Source organism: Zosterops lateralis (genome assembly GCF_965231275.1).
Source record: "Zosterops lateralis genome assembly, chromosome: 1".
Lineage (NCBI taxonomy): Eukaryota > Metazoa > Chordata > Aves > Passeriformes > Zosteropidae > Zosterops > Zosterops lateralis.
The window spans coordinates 56,524,580-56,552,160 of NC_139762.1; the positions used below are offsets into that span (position 1 = coordinate 56,524,580).

The 27,581-nt window shown below is 38.5% G+C and overlaps 1 protein-coding gene across 1 annotated transcript in view; it reads right to left on the bottom strand.

Annotated features, from left to right (window-relative positions):
• Positions 1 to 7,753: 7,753 nt before the first annotated feature.
• The window catches only part of ITGA9 (integrin subunit alpha 9), a gene marked incomplete at its 5' end in the record, with an annotated part of 207,374 nt that continues 187,546 nt past the window's right edge, over positions 7,754 to 27,581 (bottom strand). Inside the window, 2 exons of the mRNA XM_083854287.1 lie at positions 7,754 to 13,093; positions 22,069 to 22,188. Of these exons, the coding sequence (XP_083710413.1) occupies positions 12,995 to 13,093; positions 22,069 to 22,188 (219 nt within the window). The 3' untranslated portion in view covers positions 7,754 to 12,994. The remainder of the gene's footprint in view (positions 13,094 to 22,068; positions 22,189 to 27,581) is intronic.

Below are 27,581 nucleotides of genomic sequence, written 5' to 3' on the forward strand. Positions count from 1 at the left end.
TCCTGAGTGGTGTGGGGAATGGGAGGATATGGGCCAAATCTAAAGGAGTTCTCTGACCCAAAAGCTTTGAATTCCCTCCCTGAACAAACTCAGAACCCAGCTGAGGTGGGGAAATATCTGAAAGAAAAGTAAAATGATAACTCTAATGGGAAAAATCTCATTGCAAGAAGCTGGTTCCTGGTATATGCTTATCGTACACTGCTAGATACTATAGAGCAGCAGATAAAGGCAGAGGGGCAGGAAGATAAATTAGCAGAAGTAGATACACAGTTTCTGGTGATTGTCCTGAATTTGAATAACTAATGTAGTTTTTTTTTTCAGTTAGGTGAAGCAAGAAGTTTTTCCTGGGATTTCTCCTCCTCCTCCTCCTCCTCCTCCAGTCCAAAACCCCAGTACATTGCCAGACCCCCCACCACGGCACAGCCAAGCGGCCAGCTCTGGATCCTGGAGGTAGCTGAGCCACACCTACTGAAAGGTCTCCGAATCTACCAGCTCTTCTCTGCAGTGAGAGATTTTATTTAACTTTTTTTTTTTTTTTTCCCATGTTCAGGAGCAGCCTGCTTGTTAAATAAACAGGTTGGGTGGGTTTTTTTTCACTTTTCTCCAGAGATTCTCTTTAGAACCTGGGCAGGGGAGGGGATTGATGAAACTTGCCTTCTATTAGAGGACATGTTCATTTCAGGACGTTTCCTCGCAGTTTGTCTCAAACCAAGACACTAATCTAAATCTACCCTCTTTTGGTTTAATTCCATTTCAATTTTAGGCCATTTCAACCCATTACCCTGGTCTTTACACTGGCCAGCATGGTCAGTGGTTGCTGGGGTAATGATCACCTGGCAACATCCCTGGGCAAGCTACAGACAAGGGGGTAGTGGATCCTTCTTCTCTGTATGGAGCACTTGCACAGAACTGCAATGGGGAAGATGCAAAATAATATGTGGTAGCATAGAATCACACAGACATCTAGTAAGAATAACACAAACTTCTGTTTAAAGCTTCAGAAAATTCTGTAGAAGGAAAGCTTTGCAATAACTTTGGGTTTCTCTTAATGTTTTTTTTGAAGTCCATACAAAGGCAAGAAACGCCTAAAATGCATAACTAACGCAAAATCCCAGTGGCTGCCAGCGAAGAAATCCTGTCTAGACATCTGCATGTAACTTCCAGTGCAGTGGGTATGCTACTTTATATTATGGAGCCTGTTACACTTCAACATAATAAAGTGGTTTGTAAAAGAATTAAAAAGGGCTGAACCATCCTGGGAACAGCTGTGGACAGCTAATAGCATAAAAGGATTTTAGACAGAATAATGAAAGCATCAAAGGCGAAAAAAAAGTTTTTATTTTAATGTCATTTCTGCAATAACAACAAAAATTAAACAGAGTCAGTTCCTTGATGTGAGGCTAACTCTAATAGGGAAATTGTACCACGGCTTAGACATCAAGATATCTTTCAAAGCACATATGTTTTTATTGCTGTTGTGAAGACATAGCTTGCCTCCCAAAGACTGTAAAAATCATGATTTCTGTTAGGATGTCATCTCAGCTTTTTAACAATAAAACACTCAAGGCAACAGAAACGGTGTTTTTTCTACTTATTGTTCAAGATCTCACTAACACGAAAGTTTCTTTGTACACAGAAACTCGGTGCTTTCTTGAGTTTACATGGTGTCAGTTTTACCTCCAATGTTTCATTTGGCATGCTTGTCAATGCTAGCATTGGACTGTAAAGTAAACAAATGAAGTTTTGTGGGGAGAAAATATTCACTCAGCGTTTCCATTCCTGAATATTGCAGAAAACTAGGAAAGGAATATTTAAGGTTAGCCAGCGAGCAACCTTCATTCCACTTTCAGTATCTTTTCCAAATCCTTTCTTTCCTCTACTTTAGCTCCTGATTTAAAAAAAAAAATGATACATTAAATTAAAAAAATAAGATCTTTAATCCCTAACGTACTTGATTCAAAGGTGTCATCAGGGCCTCATTTAGAGCAGCTGGCTGAAGCTGCAAGACTAATGGTCACATCCATTGGTGAATAGAGTTGGTCTGATCCCTATTTTAGTCATCATGTCTTCAATAGCCTATAGGTTTTCCTTGGCAGGTTATTTGAAATGATAATGAATTGATCACTGCCGGATTGCTCAAGAGCTACATCAGCTTTATAGACAGTGTGTTTAAATTCCCCCAGATTTACATTCACTCAGCTGTTCCAATTACCTCAGCCCTGTGCTGCAAGTGTTTGCTATAAGGAAGTGAAACCACCTAAACAAAAAATAATGGGTTTTTATCAATCAAATGTTTTTACAGTTTTAAATATTTAGGGTTTTTTCTGTGTAGGATTCAGGATCTATCCAGGCTTCAAATAGTGAGGTTTGTAACATCCAAAATATAGTCTTTGAAGTAATAAACTGAACTAAGGGCATTCCAAATACAGGAAAAAAGGATTCCTGTTCCAACACCTCTGCAGTTTCTATAGTCCAAGGCATCAGGTCAATAAAACAAATGGTATAAGAAAGAAGAATGGCATGAAATAGTAAGGCACTTGGCTTTGCAGTGTGTGAAGAGAAGGATGCTGCTATGGTATTTTTGTAGGCATCATGAGACACAATCAATTTAAGGAGGTTTTCCTAATTATTCAAGGTGTCTTTGAATACATTAGTGATTCAAATTCAGGACAAATGAGGAGAGTACTCATATTAGAGGATATGACCCGTATTTTCTTAACCCAGCCTACAGTATTAAGATTATATTGTATCACTCCTTGAGCAGGGCAGGAATGCTTCATTTGGCAAAGCTAGTGGTTGATTTTTTAGTAATTTAGGTCCAACGAGTAAATATAAATTACAATGAAAACCTGTCTAATATCAACATGTGTGGTAGTCTAGAAGTCTAGCTATCATTCAGAGTGTATTTAGAACAAAATGACAAAGACAATGCTACTTCATACTAGAACAACTTGCTTTCAGATTTTAGGTCCAATGTCACTTTTACTAAACCCAAAATTTTGTGTTTCATTTCACACACTTTACATTGATCACTGTCTTAGTTTGGAAAGATACATCTGCCAGGGAAAAGCCCAAGCTTCCCTTGGAATGCAGAATGTAAACCCTCTCCCTCTGAATTATTATAATTTTGAAGATAAGGGGCTTTCAGGCAAAAATATTGGAATAGGAATAACAGTTCTTTACTAAGAATATTAAAAATATAGTAAAAAATAAAAAACAGGCAAACAAGCAAAGAAAGAAAAACACTGTCAAAGTCAGAACATGACCTGACACCCTGTTGGTCAGGGTGTTGGTAGCAGTCCAATTAAATCCTCCTGGAGTGACAGATGGGGTCTCGTTGGAGTAGAGAAAATCCTTTAGAAGGGTTCAGTGGTGACAAGATGGGTCTGGCCTTCCTCTGGGAATCCAGTGGAAAACAGGCTGTCCTGCTGCTCTGAATGTCAAGTTTTAACCAGGTAGGAATGCTTGGGTCCTCCAACTGGGTGGAGCAACTCACAATGGGATGACGTAATTTTATCAGTCATGCAGTGAGCCTTAATGGCCCATTAACAGCAGATATCTCCCTGGAGGAGAATAGGTTGTGGAAGAGATAAAGAAACACTGCCCTACCTGGTTTTAACAGCTGGCCCATTAACAGAAAGACACCTGCCCCCTCCCCCCCAGAGTTACAAGATAAATAAAAACCACCTCTTCAACTGTTTTCAACAGATGGGAAATAGAATACACCTTGCATTTGCAACCCAAAACAACCACAGAGTTTTCAAAAGCTGACCGATTTTTTTATATGATTGAGATCAATCAGTAGGATAAATATCAAAATCCTGTAGGATCTTCTAACCCTACACAGGCTTTGGAACATTTCTCTTCTTACACAACTGGGTCTAGAGCTTAGAACATCTGGGCACTATGCTATAGTGTATATTTTGAAATACAAAACAACAGCTCATGAGAAAGGGAGATGCAATTCACCTTTTAAAATGCATATTTCAAATTATCCAGGAATTAGTTTAATCTTACAAATGCTGAAGGTCTGCATGAATTGAATTTTTATGCCTGTCTAGTCCCTGGTAAATAACTTCCAGCACTACATAGATTTTGACTTTAGTCATAACTTTTCCTCTTAAATATGTCCAGCAGGCTCAAGGACTATGATTGATTCTGCTAAACAGCCCATTCATGCCCACATTACCACCAGCAGTCCCACTGAAATTTTGCTCACAGATAAAATTAGGATCCAGATTCACATTCCCAAAGCACCTCTTTCAGTATGTAAATGCTTTCCATAGCAATACTCATTACATCACTGGTGTTGCTATGAGTGCCTACTTACACCCCAGGAAGGTAACCTGGTCCTCCAGAGCTTTTATTCTGCCACAAATCAAAGCTTTTCATTTCCACTGGAAAAGAGAAAAAAGACGGACTCCAACATAAACACTTATTAGCACATCAGTTTATGTAATTGCTGCAACACAGACATAGGAGATGCAGCTGTCACTTGCTATTTTGGATTATGGCTCTTCAGTATTCTTTAGGAGGACACCTCTAATTTTCAGTCATGTTTCTGACCAGTCCTTAGCCTTTTAGGATGAACCAAGCAAAGTAGAATTCATTTTATCATTGTTGTTAGTAATACTGTTGAATGGCATCTGAAGAACAGTTTTCCTCTGGGTAAAACCTGCAATGTTTTGCTGCAGTAACATATGTTTGGGGTGGCAGAGGTAAGGTATTTGTTATCAAACATATGATGGAAAAATGCTAAACAGTAAAACAGTATATACCAGAAGAAGGGAAAACTTCGAACTATGGAAACAATCAGAATGTTTAGGTATCACTTTGGTGAGGTTTGAGATGGCTCTGTCTTGGTTTGAAAGACAGGTGTCTGCTAGGGAGGGGCAGAGCCTCCCTTGGAATGAAGAATTCAGACTCTCTCCCTCCAAATTATTACAATTTAGAAAATTGTAAGGCAGAGGTATGGGGATAGGAATAACAGTTGTTTACTAGTATATATAACAAGGCAAACAAACAACAACAACTGCAGCATTAACAACAAACAGAACCGGGAACCCAGTAACACTTCCCTGGCCGTGGGCAGTTTCCCCTTTGGTGCAGTTCCGCTCACGGCCGGCAGGGGCGCTGGTGGCTCCCGCTGGGCAGGGCGGGTGCGATGATCCCCATGTGGCTGCAGGGAGCGCTGTGGAGCGGGCTAGGGGAGCGTACGGTGATGGCGGCTTTGTCCCAGATGGAAAGGGATGGAAGAGATGTATCACAAAACTCCAGAGCTGAGGCTGAAGGCAGGGGGTGTGGGCAACAGAGTAGCAAAAAAACCCTCGGAGCAGTGCCGAAAAAGCAACAGGGGTGTGGGACAGCAGTGACCCTGCTCCCAGCCCTGCCACAGGCCCCTCTTTTAGTGGGGCAGGAGATAACAAGGTCCCAGTTCTGTGGCTGCTCCAAGGAGCAGGGGCTCACTCCACACCAGAAGAAACAGGACCAGGCTGGACTTCTATAGCAGAAGTGAGTTCCTTTCCCCCAAACACAGATACACCACTCCCCTCTGAAAGCTCAGTGAGAGAGTTTCTCCTCCCATCCCCATTTCAAGCACTCAGTTATCAGTCCCTCTTAGCAACACAACAGGAAAAAATTCCACTAGTAACAAGTAAAGAAAAAAGGAAAGAAAAAACTCTCAACCCCCAACAGGCTCAAAAGCATTATTGGGAAATTGAATATTTGGAGTGCTTAATATTGGAAGCTTGGGATATTTGATACTGAGGATACTATACGTTTAGTCTGAAATACTGATTTTCCTTGGAAGTAGTCTTTGATGAGGGTAAAGAGTTATTGAAATAATTCACACACCAAATGTAAAAGATCAATATTTGAAAAAACCCACCCAAACAAAAAAAAAACCCTGCAAGACTGAAAAACAACTAAACTGATCTTGGTCTTTCTTATTCTGTTATTATGTTCTGCTATTCAATCTAGAACAGATGACAGCTCTATGTTATATGTACTAGTAAACAACTGTTATTCCTATCCCCATACCTCTGCCTAAAAGCTCCTTAATTTTCTAAATTATAATAATTTGGAGGGAGGGGATTTGAATTCTCCATTCCAGGGGAGGCCCTGCCCCTCCCTAGCAGACACCTGTCTTTCAAACCAAGACATCCACTCATTCTTTATTTCTGTCAAAACCACTTGCAAATAAAATCTCCTTTTGCAGCTATTTGAAATATTGAAATTTTGGATTTGCTGTAGTTAAATAAAGTTATATAACTTTAAATTCAATTGTACATTTGAATCTACACAAAATAGCTTTCTTCATTGTATTTTAATTCTGGTGGTAAGCAAAGTGGGGCTAGAGGACACTAAAATCTACTTTGCATCCTTAATGACTCCCATGACACTGTCCTTAGGCCTTTGGTATCTCAATTATCCAGTGCGTTATGCACTCGGAATTTTAATCAAATCAAGACATTTTACCCACTACTGCTCAGGTCAATATGCAACTTTCTAGACCCAAAAGGTATGGGGGGAGGTCTCCTATCTTTTTCAAGGAGTATTTCACTACTAAATGGAAAAGATTTAGCAGAGAAACTTCCATTACGTCCAAGACAAAAAGCAGGCCAAGTCTGGCATAGACAGCCAAAATGTCAGACCAGCTCCAGTCCATACACATGAGCCAGGCTGAGCAGCATGCTAACAAATGAGCTGGTTTTTCCATTGTTAAAGAATATCTTATTTTTCTTGAAGTTTGATCTAGTTCTTGCTTTCTTAATGAAACTGGAAGAAATTAATCTGCTAAAGGTTGTGGGTTTGATTTCTGAAACAAAGCCACTTCGTCACAGAAGTCCTACAGGGTTCTTAAAAGCTGTTTGGGGTAACACAACACACAAAATCCTGCTATGTACAAACTGCTGTCCTCTGCTTACCAAGAAGACAAGTGAGCCCCACAGAGGGCACCATTAGCTCATCAATGCTCTGGCCCCAGATGGTGATGTCCACTGCCTGCTTACACGCACACACATACATACATGCTCACATGATAACAAAGAGATTTTAGTACATCTAGAAGTCCCTGTTTATTACTTTAGCTGCTGCAGCACTAGTGCTTCCACTCATCTCCAAAAGCAAACTGGGCATTGCATTGCTGTTGGCAGCAGCATTCTTCTACCACTTTTGCCCAGCAATGACTGAGAACATTTATTTTTACTTTGAAGGATTCTACCTTCATGTCAGAACCCACATCTACTTGGAACCCTCCAATGCTTTTGGCATTGTGGTACATAAATTGTGGTCTTCCACGAGTACAAATGTGCTCTGAGTCACAGGTTAGGTTCTAATTCTGCCCAGCCTGTTCTTAGATATATAGCCAACAGTCTTAATACTGAGGAAACAGACTGCTTTAGTGTGTCTGGAAAACATTGAAACATTTAAGAGTTGTAGAAGTAAAAGGTTACATTCAGCTTCTGCTCGCTATACAGGTGACTAGTAAACATGGGGAAGTATAGAGTTGAAAACATAATTTCATATATATTATTTAGTTACTATATTCCAGCCACTATGGACTATAAATCCTTGCAGGAAAACCATATGAAGCTGAAAAATTCAACTTTCATCCAAATTCATAGATTGAAACAGAACTCAAGTTACACAGGTTGACACTCTTATCATGGGTCAGTATCACAATCTCATGGGGTTTGATTTGATGTTGATAAAGCAAGACTGATGAAATATAAATAATTCTCATTGCCTTTATTTTATTTTGATGGTTTTAAAATACTGTAGTCAAGTCAGCTGTACTCTTTGTCTCCAAAGAGTTTGATGTTATAAGTAATAAAATTACAATAAAAGATGTTAATTATCCACACACAGGTAAACACATACCACCTAGTATTTAATTCAAACATACAGGAGAAAATGTCTCACTCAGTTAATGGAAAAGTACTTGAGCTAGACAAGGACAATAACTGACAAAATTATATTACTAGGATAATTTTACAGTCATTTTTTATTCCAAAAAGTTGTATTTTTTGTAAACCTGACATTTCCAAAACAGTGCAAGTGAATCAGAATACAGGTGAACACAAGCTTCTAAATACAGGTGACAAATACAGGTGACATCAGTAAGAGTGAACACATTCTTCCAAACACAAGTTCACAAAAAGAAACATACAATTTTACAATATATAAGCAGTGACATTCTGATAAAAAGAATGGATGATGGTGCAGGTACTCTACTGTGCATGCAAATCAAGCTTCAAAACCAATTCGTCTTCAGGCCAGTTTAATCAATCCACATTCAATGAATGAAATTCTTCTTTCATTTATATCCAAGAAACCCTGGCAAGTGGGTAAACTTGGACAAAGGATAGAAATTAGTTCCATGACTCCCTTAATTCTTTAGTGAAAGCAGTATTATATATTTCCATGTCAAATGGATACCATGCTTTAAACTTATCCAAGACTTCAAAATGTGCCCATGAACAGAAGACATTCAAGAAAGTTGATACTAATTATTGTCAAAGAAAGATTTTTTATATTTATTGCTTTCAGCAAGCTGGGCTACCTGCACGTTACTGACTTGGTATGTGGGGTCATTACCATTCATGTATTTAGGCATAGAAAGAGCTGTTTTCACTGTTATGCTTAGCATCGCAGAAGTCTTTGCCATTTTTAAATTAAAAGATTAAGTGGTTTACAGGGTTGGAATTTACATCAGGCATCATTTCTCTCTCAGATAATACAAGCAACCAGTGAGATGACTTCAATTCAGAGGTTGAGCCAGTATTTTCTACAGTTTGCTGATTTCCTCATAATGATTAAACAAATAAAAGAACAAGTTTATTCAGGAAAAAAATAGCAGGTGTTTCTGTTAGCTACAAGGGCCAAGAGAATACCAGTGACATTCTTGGAGCACACTAGTTGTGCTTTTGCTTGGGGAGAAATTTCAAGACCCAAACCCCTTGGTTTTTAAATGAAAACAGCTGTGAAAGGTGGCTTTATCCCTGTGCTGTGGGTCACCAAAACCGTGAAATGACTGTGATCTTGAAATCCAGATGGAAACTACACGGGATTGCAACAGTACCAGCTCTGCATTAAGTAATATTTTTCTTTGATTCTCTCCCTTGCCTTCTTTCCTGATCATCTTTTCCTGAGATTGCTTTCTTCTTATCCTAAAAACAACTTCAGAGGTACTATTTGTAGTAAGACACCTTGTACACCGCAAGCTTTAGCTATCTTGGATGCCAGAGCATTTGAAAATGTTACTGCCCCACTTCTAACCTTCCTCCTGCATCGCTTACAGCTAGTGCAAAGTGAGCCTGCTGGGAAAAATGGCAACGTAAATTCAGCAAAACTTTCACTGAAGTTGTTAAAGAAAACTGATGAGATTGTCTCAAGATGGATTGACTGGAGAGCACTAGTACAATGACCACCCCCAGCCTCTGTGCAAGCAGAACAGCACAAAGAAACTAACAAGTAGCTGACAGATGGGAACTCCCAGAGCGCTAAAAGCAATTTCTAAAGTAACCATGTCTCTAGATATTTAGGGTGATTTCTTAATTTAAAAATTCAAAATCCAGCAGTTCTATAGCAGAGATATGTTCTAGACATTCTTGAAGTGTATTACATTTTCATAAGATTTTGGGATTAGAAACTGATTGCAACCAACTGATAATAGTGGGACTTTTTGTTTGTTTGTTTTTTAAGAAGTGGAAAGATCCATCTACAGCACTTTAATATGAAGAACTGATATGGTTCATTGTCAAATCTTGCTTGGAAGCAAGCAAAAGCCACAATGGAATTTGACAAAAAAAAAGGGAGAAAAAAATTTCGAGAGTAAAATCAAAACCATCCATGACAACAAAACAACTGAGTACCTAGCAGTGATGATACTAAGAATTTATGGATTATTTCACAAATATGGCGCTTACCTGGCCAACAGCTAGATTTTCACTAAGGGATGACTTGCTGGACCAATTCTATGACAATTCAAGTCAGAAATTAAAAAGTCCAGTGTGGGCTCAAATGCAATTTACCTTTATTTGTTTGTTGTTTTTTTTTTTAAATGAGACCACTTTTGCTTTGCGACAAAACAAAAAAAAAAGTCCAATAAAATCTGAAATGTTGAATTTTTAATTTTTTTAAAGTCTCTTTTTTATACAGTTTAAAAAGATATTTCAAAGGTATGACAAATTTTGATTTTTAAAATACTGTAAGGAAGCATTTCTGTCAGATTTCAAAGTAAAATTTTGTTTAAAAAGTGGAAATTGATGATTTCAACTTTTCAAAGGGAACTTTCTGCTTTTTTTTGAATGGAAACTTTTAAATTCAGTTCAATTCACAAGTAGTTACACATGTGTCCTGAATTATTCCTTCAGCAATTTTAGTTTTTAATAATTTTTGGGGGGATCAATTCTAGAGATGGCAAATACTGGAGATTTTTACAGGTGATAATAAGACCCCCTTTTTAACCAAGTACTTTAAGCAATTTCAATTTATAGCTGTGAATCAATCTCACATCCAATTTCTGTCTGACGTAGATTTTTTTTAAGAGAAAAAAGAGACAATTAGCTTTTGTTGTTTAATGAAACTAACCAATGTCAGACATATACTGCAAGGAATTCAACAACCTTCAGTATTAAAGGCAGATATAGATTAGATATTTGAAGGAAACTCTACCGTGAAGGCGATGAGAAACTGGAAAAGGTTGTTCAGAGAAGTTGTGGATGGCCAGTCCCTGGAAATGTTCAAGGCCCATTTGGATGGGGCTCTGAGTAATCTGGCGTGGCCCTGGGCAGGGAGTTGGAACTAGATGATCTTTAAGGTTTCTTCCAACACAAGTCACTCTATCAATCTTTGACTTTCTGATAATACAGCAGTTCAAGGCCAGAAGGGATTAGGCTTTGATTTGGATTTGGTCTAGCAAAAATTCTCCCTACCCATGGCAGGAGCATTGGAACTAGATTTTTAAGATCCCTTCCAACCCAAGCCAGTCTATGGTTCTGTTTCTAGATGATAATACACCAGTGCAGTCAAATGCCACCAGCCTTTTGGTTTTGCAGTCTCTTGGAAAATCTGTACTCCACTACATGTGCTTATGACAGGATTTTGGCTCAAATGATCATTTGTCACACAGAATCTGTCAAATCAACAACTATTGTTTTAAGAAAGATAGTTGAATACACTAACAGTTTTTTCTTGTCCGATGTTGAATCAATACACTTAATTCACTTTAAAACTATTTTCCCCTAATGCATGCAGATAGCTAATAGTTAATAAATATCAATCAATACTGCAGTAATAGAAGATTGATATCACTTGATGATGGTGGTGGTAAAAAGCAAACAGGAATATGTTTTTGTATTTTTATAAATTGAAGCTATCATGAATATGGCAAGGAAGAGCAAGACCAGTTCTCAAACAGATTTCTTGCATGTTCTCTGCATTCAAGTTTCCAAACTTCCAGCTGTTGTTTTACCACACCCTTAAGGAAGAAGACATCCTGTAACTTATTAATCCTGGTTTCACTTTCTACCACAGAGCTTGGCCCTTCTTTCCTTTACATGGATTTTATACCAACATGATATTTACTCCTTATTTACACAAAGTGCAAAATACAAGTAGAATCAACCTCCAAGTCTTACACAGTTCCACTATTTCTATTCAGAAATCCAAGAGCTTTTTTAAGAAACTTATTTGAATTAATTACAATTGGATTTCTCCTAATTCAACAATTTCTTAAAGAATTACCAGCAATAAAAGTGGCAAGCTGAGATCCAGTAACATCTGCCCCTTGACTAAACTTCCTTCTAAATTCTTGAGGAAATACATTCAATACTTGGAACACCCAGATGGGCAATCTCAAGACTCAAATATCCAAACATTTTAATCCTTGCATCTACTTATCTCTCTTAAAATTAGCATATAAACAAACTCATGACTCAAGTATGAGTATAACTTACATAAAGCTCATAGCATGTAGCAATTGTATCACTTGCTTTGATAGCAAGTACAGTAAACTTGCTTTACTATACTATTAACAGTAGCTTTAAAACTATCCATCTTAATATTAAATATTACTTAATTACTTTTTATTATTATTCTTTAAAGGAATTTGTCAATGCCATAGTGGTTGGCCCAATTATATCCTTCTGGTATCTCAACTGTACAGTCCTAGAGACTGCAATAGAAAACTTCCTGAAGAGAACATTCTCTGGTGCCTTCTTCAGTGAGCCAAAGCAAGCTACATCTTGCTACATGTCACTGAAGAAGTGTTTTTATCATCTTCCATCCAGGCTAGTAAAGGACAGACTCAAGATACAGAGTATCACAACTGTGAAATACTTTAGGTTCTGTAGCTTATAAATCAAACACCAAATTTAACTTAAAGAAGGAGACAGTAAAAAGATTTTGACCTATTTCTATTAAATGATCTATATATGATATTACCAAGCCTTGTGAATTAAGCATATGAGGATTTCAGCTACTTTTATCTGCAAATCTCCCTTTTCTCTCTTGCATTGATGTTTAAAAGTACAATAGAATTTATATATATATATTTCCAAAGATTTAGCCAGATATCAGTGCTTGAGTGAACTATATAGCTATTCAATAGAAATTATAAAACATTGGTACAAATATAAAAACATACTCAATATAAAAAGCTTGTATTTATAAAAAATATTCTTGGGTAAAAGTCTTCCCCTGAGGGCATACTACATAACTGGATTTATAAATATTGCTCTGCACTGCAGCTTGGTTACCAAAGTTCAACCCTTAAAAGAAGTGTGAATTGCTCCAGTCACCTGACATGGCTGCAGTGGTTGCCTCAGAATATATTCCCTAGCTTTTGGGAGTAATAAAGACACAGCATCAATGGGGTCTCCGAAAAATCTGGAGAAGATTCCTTCTTCCACATATGGAAGATACAAGAGCAGGATCTATAGACTAGCAAGTGCATGTCACATGACTGGGCAGTTTTGTTTTCATGGGCAGTTTACTGATTTTTCTGGACCCAGTTCCAACTATCTTCGTTCTCCTTTCTGCTCTTTTCAGCTTCAATAATTTCTTTGTACCTCCGGCGGAAGAAGCCCATCTGCAAATCAGAAGAGATGACAGTGGTAAATTATTGAATCATTAAATTGAAACTTACTTTGTTGGTATGACAGATAACATTATGCAGAAAGAACTAGCCCAGAAGTTAGCATCTAATTCCTACAAGTGCCAATTCATAATATTAGCTCCTTATTTACATCAGTATAAATAAGATCAGACTGGGTCCCAAATCTTCATAAGTACTCTGCTCCTTTCAGATGAACTACACTGAGGTAGGAGTCCTTTTATATAAAGTATGAGCTAAAAAACCCCAAACACATGAAGTATTTACAATAAAGACAGACCAGCAGAGGCAGATACAGGTTTATTTGTTTAAAATAGAGACTAATGCTAAATTTGCAGCTGAACCTAAAGCCTGGCTAACTCTTGGGTCTTGAGTAAATGCTGACAGTGGTTTATGAACAGTACTCTCAGGCACAAAACAAGAGGGACCATAGAAATACAGTACAATCATCCACCTCCCAATTCTTAGTTCCAACTATAATCACTGATAGTCACTTTTGCATATCTTCTTTTTTCCTAAACCCTTGTACTTAAAGAAATGCAACTGGTTTTCATCTCAGTTTGGATAAAAATTATCATATCTCTGTTTCTTTAAGTCTCTCAGATAAGAAAACATTATTTTAATAACAGACTTTGGTAAGCATTCAAGAATAACTCCTCAAACTTAGCAGTGCACTGATGAGATCACTGAATAAATATTTTGTTCAACATAATTAAACATTTATGTAATTACTACCACTCTAAACCTGTTTTCTTACTCCTGCTGTGTAAAACATGATGTTTTAGTCTTCTTTTATCAACCAGTTATTGCCACTAATTATTCCCAAATTGCCTGTGTGTAGGAATATTTTGTGTTGTTTTGTCATTACTAAAATTCCATTAAATTGGACCTCTTAGTTTCAGTTTTCCACAATTTTAATTTTCTTCACGTGTATTTTAATTCACAGGGGGTCTAAAAGGCAGCATATTCAATCTGTCAAGTGGGTTTTTCCAGCACATCTTCCTAAAGTTCAAGTCCTTGCCTGTGCCTCGAATTACATCCTGAATTCACAGCAGCATGAAATGATGCACACACCATCCTATCATCAATCCTTATCTCTGCCTCTGTCTTCTGTGCAAAGGGCATAAAAGCTGTAGCACAGTCTAACAAGGATAGTATGTCCCATTTACCTCTTTTGGTAAATGGGACATTCTATTAATCCAGAGATAAGTGTACTCTGCTAAGAGCATGGGTATACATTACACACATATCTACTGTCCTAGCTCCAGCCAGACAGGGATAATTTCGTGGTAGCCAGAAGGGGTATGGCTAGAATCTGGAAATTATTCTACACCACCTGACGTCATTGCCAGGGGTAGAGGGGAGTCTTTTCCAGGGGAAGGAGTTCCTTCTGGTCAAGAAAGCAAAGTGGAGGGAACAGTGAGGTAATGCTGGCTCTGAGACAGAGGGAGCAGTCCAGGTAATGTGGCTGCAGTCGAGTCAGGCTCAGTTGCATTTTGCATATGAATCACACTTTTCTAGTCTTTTGTTATTAATATTGTTGCTGTTACTGTTTGTTTTCTTATCTCATTGCTGTTTCCAGTAAATTAGTTTTATCACAACCCATGACCTTCACATTTTGTACCTCCAATTCTCCTCTCTATGCCACTTAAGAGGAATTTGCAGTGTTTCAGTGAGAACATTAAATTTGCGAATACAATTCCTAAACCACAACAGCCTAATTTGGTGCCCAAGCAGGACACAAAGGTTATGATAACAACAGATCTGCCCAGAGCAGGAAACAAATTTAATCTAAGCATTTGTTGTATTAGGTACAGAGCCACTGGCTACAATGTTGCTTGATCTGTTCATGTAGCTGTGGTATTTAATTAACCCTGTATTTATTCCTATATGTGCACCTTGCAGCACTCTTTTTCAGAGCAGGGAAAAGGATCAGGATTACTTTGTTGATATACTGTGTGACAACAGTTTATCACATGATAACATGTAATGATGGTCATTTGGGGTTTGTATTCAGTGTTGTTTTCCTATCCTTGCATCAGGTGAAATATTTTGTAGTCCAGTAAAAATCATACCCAGTCTGTTGGGGGAATAGGGAAGGATGACTTCTCCCAGCTTTTTACCTTTGATGGGGTTTATTGGTTCTGAGCTGGAGGAATGGTTGGAGTAGCATGGCTGTGGTTGGGCCAGCTTGGTCTCAGTGAGAATTTTGCATGTGAATTACTCTCTTTTGTACACATTTGTTATTAGTATTGTTGCTGTTGCTGTTTGTTTTCTTACCTCATTTCTGTTTCTAGTAAATTATCTCAGGCTGTGATCATTACCTTTTGTGTTTCCACTTCTCTCCAGCCCACCACAAGGGAGCAGGTAGGAGCAGGGAGGAGCAAAAGGCTCAAGGTTTTAGTGGGAGCACTAAATTAGAAAATAACATTCCTAAACCACAATGCCTGCAACTACTTTATAAATGTACAGTAGGTAGACATACATATAAATTCCCATGATCTCAGTGTTTCAAAGGTCCTATCACCTGGATGCCCCCCGAATAACTTGAACTAGACCTTAAAAGTCAATTGTTCAGTCATTCTTGTGCACAAACTGTGAGCATAGTATCTTTCCTATGTATCACAAGCAAAACTTTATCTGTTTCAATGTACATGCAAATGCATGGATAATTATGGCTCTGTTCTGAAAAATCAGCTCACAGAAGCGACTGTTGAATTTTGTCACTTCCTAGCCTTTTTTAGAACACTGTATGTAAGGATTCAGGAAGAGAGAATTGGAGAGGGGTTTCTCTAGTTTCCAATTCTTCAAACTTACTCTGGAAGTGAGATCAAATTCTTTAGTCAGCAGAAAAATATCATTACTAATAATTTTTGTACTTTGGCCCACAAGCTATACCAGTGCAAATAATTTATTTTGAGAAGACATCCTCATGATTGCCCCATCATAAAATCACAGTGAAAGTTCACCAGTGAGGCCAACAGAATTCAGCTCAGTGGAGACTGCAATGGAATAAAAGAAGTTTCTCTAGATTTTCCATCTAAAATGGAAGTGAATTATTGATAATACAAAAAAGTGTAAGAGTCTACTACTTCTCTGTTCTGATCGAGCTGGATTAATCATGGGTACTTATTTATTCACAGGAATCTGGTGCTACTACTTACATATGCTCAGGGAGCAGATGTTATGAAAACGTGGGTGGCTTTTTTTGTATTATCGTTTTTTGTAACAAAACCTACATGTTCTGTGCATTAGAAAAGAAAATTGCCAAGAGAAGTTCAATTTCTAGTCTTAAAAACAGATTTTAAATCCTTAAGGTTTTCATCTTTCATGCAACCACATCCTTGGTATCATAAAATGTCCTCTTGAAGTTATAATCAAATTTATAGAAAGGCTTTTGAATTTCCTTGAGGGCCAAACAAACACACCCCAACTATTTCCCACTGTTATTTTAATTTAAAAATGTCTGTTTTCAAACATCTGCTTCAGGAATTGTCTTTAAAAGTTGGTAATGAGGGTTTTGGTATTTTGCTACTTTTTTTCTGGATAAAGAATGCTGTTGTATAACTTTCTGTAGGGATAAAAAGTGAGCTAAAAACTGTAATAAATATTAATGAAGCATGAAACCCTACATCTAGAGGTGATTCCACTATGAAGAATTATGTTTATTTGCTGTAAATGATGCGGATACTCTAAAATTATGTAGAGGACTTAAGTGCAAGCAAAAAGAGAAACTGGACCTTAAGGATTTTTTTAATGTCTTCAGAAATAATGGTGAGGGATTAGATACATTTCCCATCCTTGAGAGACAAGGATGTTATTATGTGATACTATTCTTTAGTGACATATATTTACATTTAATGTAATAAAATCCCTACCATCACCAGAAAGAGATTTTTTGTAATTGCCATGAAAAAATCACAACATAGTTATTGTCTCACAAAAGACCACACAACTCCATCCATCTCTAACAATTAACTCATTTCATTCACGAAGGACAGCAATATTCACCATATGAGGAAGGCTGGTAAGTACCTGTGGCAAGCTGGAGAGAACAAGTGAATTTAACACACAGCGATGGGTAATAAGGAGGCAGACAACTGGACCAAAGTAAGAATTGATACAACATAGAGTTGAATATATACAGGCTCCTCTATCACTAAGGCTGAAGTGACACCAGGTCCCTTTTCCATGGCTCACACAAAGCCATTAAGAGAACTGAGAAAACCCATTGAGGAAAGAACTGCTGGGACTCAGTCCTGAATTTCCAGCATGGCAGGGAGAGATCCTCATCTTTAACAGGAGTATTGCTGTGATCTCATTTGTAGAATGGGTGATTACAGTGGGCCAATGGTTGCTAACACTTGTTTCATGGGCTATGAGTCTCTAATATTGTCAATTTCTCCCAAATTTTGCTTTCCATACACAGACACACACATGTGTGCACACATACACTTATATGCATAGAGCAAAGAAATACCCAGCTCCAGAACTGTGACCCCATCAGGCAGTCTGTGAGTTCACACATCCCCATCCAAGGAAAGCCCAAGAGTCATAAGGGAAGAGGAGGCATAATCCACTATGACAATGCAAGAAATTAGAAAAGGATAGATAGGCTAGAATAACTAAATTAAAGGATGTGTGTAAAAGCCATAGATGGTTTCAGGTTTTGAATCTAAACCATCTACTTATAGCAACTCTAATACTTTTTGAAGCACCTCCAGAAAGGACTGGTTATTGTTTCTCACTTCAAAACCTGAAACCATCCATAGGTTTTTACACACATCTATAATTTAGTTATTCCAGCCCATGTACCCTTTTGTAGCATAACCTTACTGCCATCTACAGTATATACTGAGTGGAAAGCATGTTCTGGCAATATCAATCAATAAAATAACACAAAAACTGTGTTAGTGGGAGATGGGAAATTACACCTATTATTCTGAAGTCATTTCTTGCCATGTGACAGCGCTGTCAAGTCCTCTATTCAAACATGGGTATTTAAAGTCTTTAGCATACACAACTCCCTTTAACTGCCATGCCAGGTTTAAATTCCTTCAATCCCAGATATATCATATCTAACAACACTCACATAGAATAGCATTATTCAAGCATCCACAAAACCAGAAAACTTCAGTCAAAAATGATTTCAAATAGTTGAATTATCATCACAATGAAATTTCTTGGGTGGTGTGGTTGTTTGTTTGTTTGTTTGTTTGTTTGTTTGTTTGTTTTTCCTGCTGCTACTTTCTGCATATCCAAAGGCTAAATTATTAGGTCCTATATTTTCTTAAACTGCAAAAGTATAAGCACTTACCCAACACATCCTAAAGTATGGCCTGTGGCTATCCCTCTAGGATGTGAATTATAAATATGCTTGAAGAGTGATGAGATTATAAAATAAAATTTAACTTGCAATTGGGGAAAAAACCAAAGCTGATCAGAGGGCAGGCAATATCTCTGCTTTTATTTTATGCACTGTTTGGTAAATCTCTAAAGTATTGTTATCATGCCCAAAAAGGTTTATTCTCCCAATCAAATAAAAAGATAAATAGCTTGGAAGTGTAGATTGTAGAAGAATGGCTATGTTTAACATTTTTTAAAGTATTTTTTCCATTAATCTAAGTAGATAGGTAAAAAGAAAAAAATTATAACTGTCATATCCTGTGATGATGGCTACCTTTCATCTTTTCTGAAACACATTCTGAACTATAACTCTACCTCTCTCTTGCCAATGGATTACATTTTTTCACGTGGTTCCAGGATAAGAGCAACACAGCTGCAATGGCTGTGATGTTCTCAAAGTACTCTGGCATGCACAGCTCTCTTTGGAGGATGCTGAGACCACAGAGAACACTCAGCCACAACATTATTGTTGCACATTTGCATAGATCATTTTATCAAGAGAGATAACAAAGGCATTTTACAAGTACTGGACACATACCACCACTGAAATGTTGCCAATCTTTCTCTTGAGGGTAGTGAAAAAATAGATGGCAGTCAGCAAGCTCAGGGCGAAGGCAGTGTTTTGGCTATAACAGCAGCATTAACCATTTACTTGCACAAGAACAAATAAAAGATGACCAAATTCAATCTTTCTGAAACATCCAGTTAGAATTCAAAAAGCACAGCCAATCACCGGAGTAATTGGCTGAAGAAAACCCAAAGTTTGAGTCACTGTTGCAAGAATACAAATTCTATTGGTCTCAGCAAGCCATGGGTCTACAAAAATTTTGTGGTGCCTGATTTGGTTCAGGAAAAGGAAAGAATAAAACAAATTTTGATTGTTCTTTAAAAAAATAAGCAGACTTCAAATGATCTACTCAACTTCTGCCTGGTGAAAGCTTCATTCTTTGTACAGACAGACAACCACTTTCATTGATCGATTTCCTCCTCAAAGTTTCCTAGATTTAATACAAAATGATGATCTATCTATGTTTGGGAGGTAATATAGGCTTGGTCTTGAATTACAGAAGTTAATTATTGCCTGACTGCATTTTTAATATTTGTAACAGAATAATATTGAAAAAAAAAAACTTATTCTAGGTCTACTGAACCTAGAGGCTATATCAAACAAGTAGTACCCTGAGAAGCCTACATGTGAGACAGCAAGTAAGAACTTACTTCAAGAAACTAGATAAATGGGTAACAAAAGCAATAAAATTGAAAAGTTTTTCATGAAACTGTAGATAATGCAATGCTTCAAGGACTACAGAAAGAGAAATTTCAGAGAACCCAAGCAAAGTCATTTTTGCAACTTTTATGGACAGAAAGGACAGGTATGAGTTGTTAGGTTGCTACACACAGTGATCATATTTTTGTTATAGCTATTTGCAGCTGTTACTAGGATTTTCTCTCAAAACTTTCATGCCACAAAATGGCAGTTCCTTCACACGTACTGAATGATCCCTGTAACATTTAAAAGAGCTCAAAGTATCAAGACTAACCCAGGAAGCAAAGGCCTGTATTAACTCTAGTGGAGACCAAGAATTTAACTTGTGCAAGTTTTACTAGAAGACTCACAGGGTAATATTTTCTTATCTTGCACATTTTCAAACAGTTCATCTCATGACTTTTTATGACAGCAAATGAGTAATATGAAATCAGTCATATAGGCATCAGCAGCAATATATCCTTTATCAAAACTGTGTCTCATTGAGACATAAACCCTGGGCCTATTGCAGTCTCACATTTTTCCATTCTCAGGATTATTCTTACATCTCAATTGCACGAATGTTTTTCTTTTACTGTGTCTGACACAGAAAGTACATAAAAATCTTCAAAACTGACTATAAAGGTACTTTAAATCTATAACCCATATAAAATTTATATATTTTGTGATGTAGTGTATAATCTATAACCCAACTATACACACATCTATATAATTTAAAATAAGAATCGCATAGCCAGTTTTAGATTTCTAAATCTATTTTATAGTTTCACAACCTGCAGCAGTATGTCCAGCACTTTGGGGCGGTGGCCTCCTGTCCCAGCACAGTTGGCTAGCAGAGCCTGCAGCACACATGCTGCTAAATAGTGCAAATCAGGCTCCTGGATTTCTGCCATGGGAAACAAAATAATGCTGGACTTGTTCCCATGTGTGCATTTGAGATTTACCTCTCTCAAAGACAGTCCCTGACCTTGACTGTGGTCTCTTAAATTTATGGATTGGTAACAGGGAACTAAAAAATGAAAACACTTGAAGTTCCTTACCCTTCATTATTTACCACACCAGATGGCTGCTGGCAAGCGTTAGCATGAGCCCAGTTTAACTCTGTAACAGTGCTTGAGTAAAAGAATTGCGCTTTATCAGAGATGGTGTGAAGGGTCTTTTACAGGTCTAGATGCTTTTTCCTCTGGAAAGGCATTTTAGTGATCTGCAATTCTTTGTCTGAGGGATCTGAAAAATTTATTGCTGGATGCCCTCTCCCAAGAGTATCTATCTCTTGGAAAGTAGCTACCAACTAGTTTTTGCCAGACATGCACCCAATCGCTTTGCTGGTCAAGCAAAGTTGACCTGATTTTCAGGAAACTGGAAACTGGAAATCAGTGAACCTCAGTCATCATAAGAACATAGAAATGCAAAATATATAATGTGGGAAATAGTAAAGGTAATAAGGCTTTCAGAAATCTGTGGATGCAGGCCCCAGAAACAGAAAGAGCAGAAGAATTTAGAATTAGCTGTAACTGCAAAGCTTGAAAATAGGAGAAGATACAATAGTACAGCAAGCAAGGACATAAAACAATGGTATGAGTTTTAGGTTTGACTAGGACAGATCTTAAGGCTGCAGAAAAATACGCTTATCAAGATAGTAGAAAGTTTTAAGCTTAAAAATGGAATATTGTTTATTATTAATAGAAAGCATACAAGCAAGCACTGTCTGAAGCAGGTGTACGTGTGCTTTCAGTGATTGGCTAGAACAATTGTCTATAAGCTTTAGCAATATGCTATTGGCTAGAAAGTTTTTAAAATGTTTTTAAAATTTTAAAATGTAACAAAGAAATCTTTGGCTGCTGCTGGCAGACATGAGCTGTTGCCACCTTTTAATTGTCTAAAACTCTGCTATGAGACTGATGCCGAAATAAAAGTTTGAAGAATGTCTAGCAGTAGTCCCATTCTGTTCGTGCCCAAAGCCCCAACATCTAAGTGTAATATAACAGTAGATTTCTAAGAGACACTTTTCATTGTCCTGAAATGGTTATCAGAGGTTTCAACTTTTAATAACCAGGCACTAAAACCCCCTACTTTTTCACTTCTTCTCTACATCATTAGTACCCCCATGTCCTTCACAAAAGGTTGTATATTAAATTGGTTTTGCTGACTAATGACTTTTGTAATGGAGTAGACAATTATTCAGTTCCTAAAGAAAATGGATATTAAATACAAGGATAAATTTCAGCTTTTTTTCCCTAGGTTTAGCTTGGGGTTTATGTTGCATCTGTTACCTTACCTTCCATAGGAGCACAGCCAGCAATAGGAAGATGAGAATTCCCACCAACAAACTGATGGCAATGATCCATCCGACAACATACCCACGAGGCTCCAGATTGTGCAAAGCCTCAAAGACCACCTACAAAACAATTAGAAAAAGATCGTTTTAGAATTGGAAGTTGTATTGTTTTCTCTTGTACTTATCTTATTAAACACATTGTATGGTGGCCTCACTGATCATATTTCATCTGTCAAACAAATAGGGAATGCAGCCTTAATAATTTAGTGCTTTCCAACAATTTCTCCCAAAGGATTTAAAGCTTTCAAGTGGATTTTGAGTAGTCATGTGTTGGATCCAAATAATATCAGCCTCCTCTCCAGCATAAGACTTATCCTGCCAACCCCCAACACTGAGCTTGTTCAGGTCCTCCATCATGAGAGGAATGACAGACTTGTCTTTACAAACAAGCAGTGGTCTGCTGGTAGATAAAACTAGCACTGAGAGATAAAAGAAACAATGGGAAGGATTCCACTGATTGATTAACGGAAAAGAAAATATTTGCCTTTACTAACAAACTAGGTTGGCTGATAAATGAAATTGGATATTGAAAGATGAAAGAAACAATGGGGAGAACCCATAAATTCCATCAGAATTAAAAATTTAAAGTGGGGGTTATACATTAAAGGGGAATTTTAGGTATTAGCCACTCCAGAAAGTCTGTACCTCTCAAGTACCTCAGCCAATGGGGAAAGAGAGAGGGAAATTAGGATAAATAGGAGGCTGCATCTTCCAAAATTTGAGAGACTCCATGGGAAATGCCCCATGGCCTCTCCCTTTATTTGACTCAAGTAAAAGGACTTCTCTGTCTCCTTTTTGGACATAAACCTCTGGTGTTTGTGGATTAATTTTCCTAACAATCAAATGTGCACAAAGTTTTGCATGAAAAAATCTATCCCTTGGATTGGCAGGGATTGGCATGACATCTTGCATGGCTTCCCTTCCTCATCATGTTCTGGTCCTGCCAAATCCCCTGATGCTTCACACGAAATATTCATGATGAGTTTCTGTAGGTTAGGTTTTCTCAAGTAAATTTCTTCCCATTCGTTGTCAGGGAGATGCTGGGGGTGGCTTTCTAGGTACATAGACAGTGATTAAGGAACAAAAGGAGTAGCCAAGCACCCTGATATACCCTTGAAATAGTTTTGGGGAGAGGAACAGGGGTTTAGAGTTTTTTAGCTGGGTGGGAGTAGTCGTTTCCTGGCTGGGAGCAGAGACAGTCCTGTGGGGTTTCTTCACCCAGGACCTCTCCTGCACAGTGGTTTCAACATTGCCGTGGAGCTCTGCCTTCCACCTGCTTGTAAGCCTGCTGCTTGCAAGAGAGTGTCCTGGCTGCCCCATTGACTGAGACTTCACCAGCTGCCAGCACTGAGAGAGACAAGCACAGTGCATGTGGGTGCCTGGGGGTGTCATTCCATTCCATCCTATCCCATCCCCTCCCTGAATCCACTGCGTGGTGAGACACCTGAAGCCAGAGCTGTCCCTGCCAGACCTCTTCCCTGTATGGTAGTGCAACATCATGATAAAGCCCTGTCTTCCTTCCTAGCGTGTACTGGCTGCAAGTAGCGGTGGCGAAGACCGATCATCACTCGTGTGGTTGCCTGGGAGAGTAATTTTCCTTTTCCTTTCCCACTCTCTCACCTGAGCTGCTAGTATCAGGACCAAGGAGGTCCTGCTCTTGCATTAGAGTGCCCCCAGAAGTCGTGAGGGAGCTACTGCACCTTCTCTGCTTCACCTGAGTCACCATCGCCCCCTGTTGTGGTTGTAACTACACCAAAGGAGAAATAGCTTAACGGGTGGGAAAAGTCTGTTAGTGGGGTTCTTTTTAATCATTGCTATTGTTGTTTGTTCTGTCTTGTTACATATATATATTCTGGTAAAGAACTGTTATTCCTTTTCCTATATTCTTGCCCGGAAGCCCTCAAAGTTTTGAAGTCACAATAATTTGGAGGGGGGGGGTAATATTTGCATTCCAGGAAGGCTTCCACCTTCCTTGGCAGATATTTGTCTTTTAAACCAAGACTGCTTGTTAGCTACTTTTTCCCCAAAAAAAGCTGGATAACTCATACATCATTATTAAATATAAGTCATCCCTGCTGTGCTTTACAAGACACATTGTGTGAGAGGCAAGGACACATGCAGTCATGGGTTCTTCTGGAAATGCTGGGAGCTGTTCTCTCTTTTTCTATAGCATGTATGGGAGGGAAATACAGGCAACAAAAAGCCTTCCCACCATCTGTCTCAACAAGACAATGGGAGCAAATTACATTATTCATATACACTATGTGAATTTTTGGTCTCTTATTTCAATCAAAACTAGCTCCTCAGTGAAAAACTCAAAAACATCTCTCCTCAGTGAGAGCTATTTCTATGTTAAATTTTGCAATTTAATGTCGAGCAAATGCAGAGGCAGCAGAGTGGTTTTTAAAGGTAATTAATTTGCTTTGTCTGGCTTTGTTTTGTAAGACAAAGTAGGTAGTTCTCCTCTCTCCCTCACAAACCACTTTCATCATCTTTGCTTAAAAGTGCCAAAAGCATTTTGCAGATATGAACTGCTAAAGTTTGGGGTTTTTTAAAAAAAACTGCTAAAAGTAGGTGAAAATCTGTGAGTTGTAGTCACATAGAGTTATGCCATCCCAAGATGAAAGGTCAATGAAAGACCCCTAAAAAACATTCACTCACTGCTAACCCTTGTTCAAACAGCTTCATTTATGAGACAGAAAAGGCAATGCAATACCATACAATTTCTGTGAATCTTGAAGGTGGGCATTCAAGAAAAGGCTGCAAAAAGGAGATGGCAGCACTGGTACAGAGGCTAGAGATGCCCTGTGTTCTCCAACCATACAGATTTCCGAGCCTCAGAAAAAGCCATGGGGATCCTGAGTGAGTGCAGGTAACAGCTCTTCTTTGAGTGGGAGATGGGAGGACAGCCTCTCAAGATCCCACTAACAAACATTTCTCTCTTTCCATAAGCTCGTGTAGCCTTAGCAAACAGCCACGAGGATTACAGGCACAGATGAGAGGCACAGATTTTCTCTCAGTGTTGCAATAAAGTACTCAGACATCCTTCATCTCAGTTTCACAGGTTAATTTAATACTGATTAAGATAGCAGCTTTTCTGGAGGAAGAATTTGAATATAGCTGATCTATACACACGGCCTTTTTCTATCAATGAGATGTTATCAAGCATTTCACAGAATCACAGAAGGGACCATAGTGGGTCATCTGGTCCAACCTCTCTGCTCAAGCAGGGTCATGCTAGAGCACATTGTAGAGAGCTGCATCCAGATGGTTCTGGAATATCTACAGTGAGGAAGACTCAACTGGAAGTGAGATTGTGATTGGCTGGAGGGACACATGGACAGCGTAGGAGCAGAAAGGTGATTGGATGGTAGAACACATGGACAGCAGCACTGAGCTGGGCCAGCCAATGGGTGCCTTCTTTTTGTTAAGTTCTGTTAGGTCTCGGTTTGGTTTCAGTTATGTTGGGTAGAGATAAAATGTATAAAAAGGGTGCGAGTTCTATAATAAAGTGATCTCCTTCAGATGCATAAGGGGGTCCATGTTGCTTTGTTCCCCATTGCTACAAGATTGGAAGATCTCTTAGGGGAGGCACAGAAGGTGTACATCAAGAGAGATGAGAAGGCCAAGGCAAAGGCCAGGGTAATGGTAACTGCCATTAGAGAAGGAAACCAGCACATAAGGAACAACCCCTGTAAAGGAGAAAGACTTCGATCGGGAGAGAATGGTCGAAGATGGGATAACGTTCCTTGGAATGGGACTCACTTCTATTGTAAGGACAAAGGACACAGCAAGAAAAATTGCTGCCAAAGGGAAAGGGAACTGAAGGTTTATGAGAACCAGTGAAAAGGGAAGGCAGAAGGCTAAAGGTGTCAGAGACTCTACCTCCTGGGGACAGAGTACCATCAGGAGCCCTTGATAACCTTAAAAACAGGTCCCCAGGAAGAAGAATTTGAATTTTTGGTAAACACGGGGGCTTATGTTTGTAAAATTCCAAAGGGGTGTGAAAAGAGTAAGATACCGTGTAAGTAGTGGTCACAAAAGGGGAAGGGTTTTAAACATTAGTTATAAAGCAAGTAAGGTTTGAAACAAATAAAACACGAATTGGGGATGTTCTATTAGCTCCAGAAGCCAAGTGCAATTTATCAGGATGGAATTTACAGATTGCATCCCAATGCAGTTGGGCATTGGGGCGTTCCCCGAGGAAGGGAAAATGGTAGTTAAGCTTCTTCGTTTAAGAGAGGAAGATGAGGAGAAAATTCATGAAATAGTGTGGGCAAGACTGGGAAACTGAGGTAAATTTTACATAAATCCTATAGTAATAAAAAAAATGGATGAAAACCACCCGGTTTGGGTACCACAATACCCACTCTCCCTAGAAGGGATGCAGCAGGGCATTTCCACACCCAAGCAAATGATTCTATTTAAGGAAAAAAGTTTTGGCTTACCTCTGGACATATAAGGAAGCCCAGCTAGAAAGTTCTGTGCCCTTCTTATTGGCATTGGCTCAGTGCCAGCAGAGAGACACTGGTTGGGCTTTGGAAATGTTTCTCAAAACCTATAGCAGTTTCTATTGGCAGAAAGGCAAACTGTCCCTCCTTGATCCTTGTATACTTAAGAACGAGCTCAGAAGTGCTCAGTGCTTTTTGGGGTGTCTCAGTCAGGTGTCAGATGCTTCTCTGGCACCTGCACATGGCTTTTATTCTTTTGTTTCTGCATTGTTTATTATTTTCTCTTTTATTAACACCTTTGCTTTACAAAACACACCCAAGGTTGCCGTCTTGCAATAATATTGCCATCTCGCAATATCATTAAGCCATTCTGGGAGGTTGCAGGTCAACCCTCAGATTTGATACATCTTCAAGGAGCTCATTACACTCTGGCCACATGTAAGCCTGTATCAAAGGGAGATGAGGGTTGCAGCTGGTGGTCCAAGACTTGCTTGAAAAAGGGACCTTAGAACCATGTATGTCCACCCATAATACACCCATATTGCATGCCACTTAAAAGGCGAATTCCCAGCAATGGCTAACTATGTTTTTCATTTTAACTTCCAAGCCTATTGTATAGAATGGTACAAAAACCTGACAAAGAAAATAAAACAGAAGGGAAAAAAGAAGTTCCTGTCATATAAAAGAATTCCTTTTTCTGACAGGTGTAATAAAATAGAAATTCAAGACTACAGTTACAAACATGATTGTTGAGGAATGCATCTGGTGCATGTAGCTGGGTTTGCAAGCTGCAGACTGAGATACCAATTTAAATGCAGATTGAGCCCTTTGTAGGAGCTGTGAACTGAATGGTGGCAGCCAGGTGAATGGACACTGAGACACAGCAGGAACAGTGAACTGCCAGACTTTTGGATAACAAAAGGCAGGAAGACCAATGGCACCAAAAAGACAGGAGACACAGGAGGAGCAGAGGACTCAGGAGGAAGAGGGATACAACAAAAG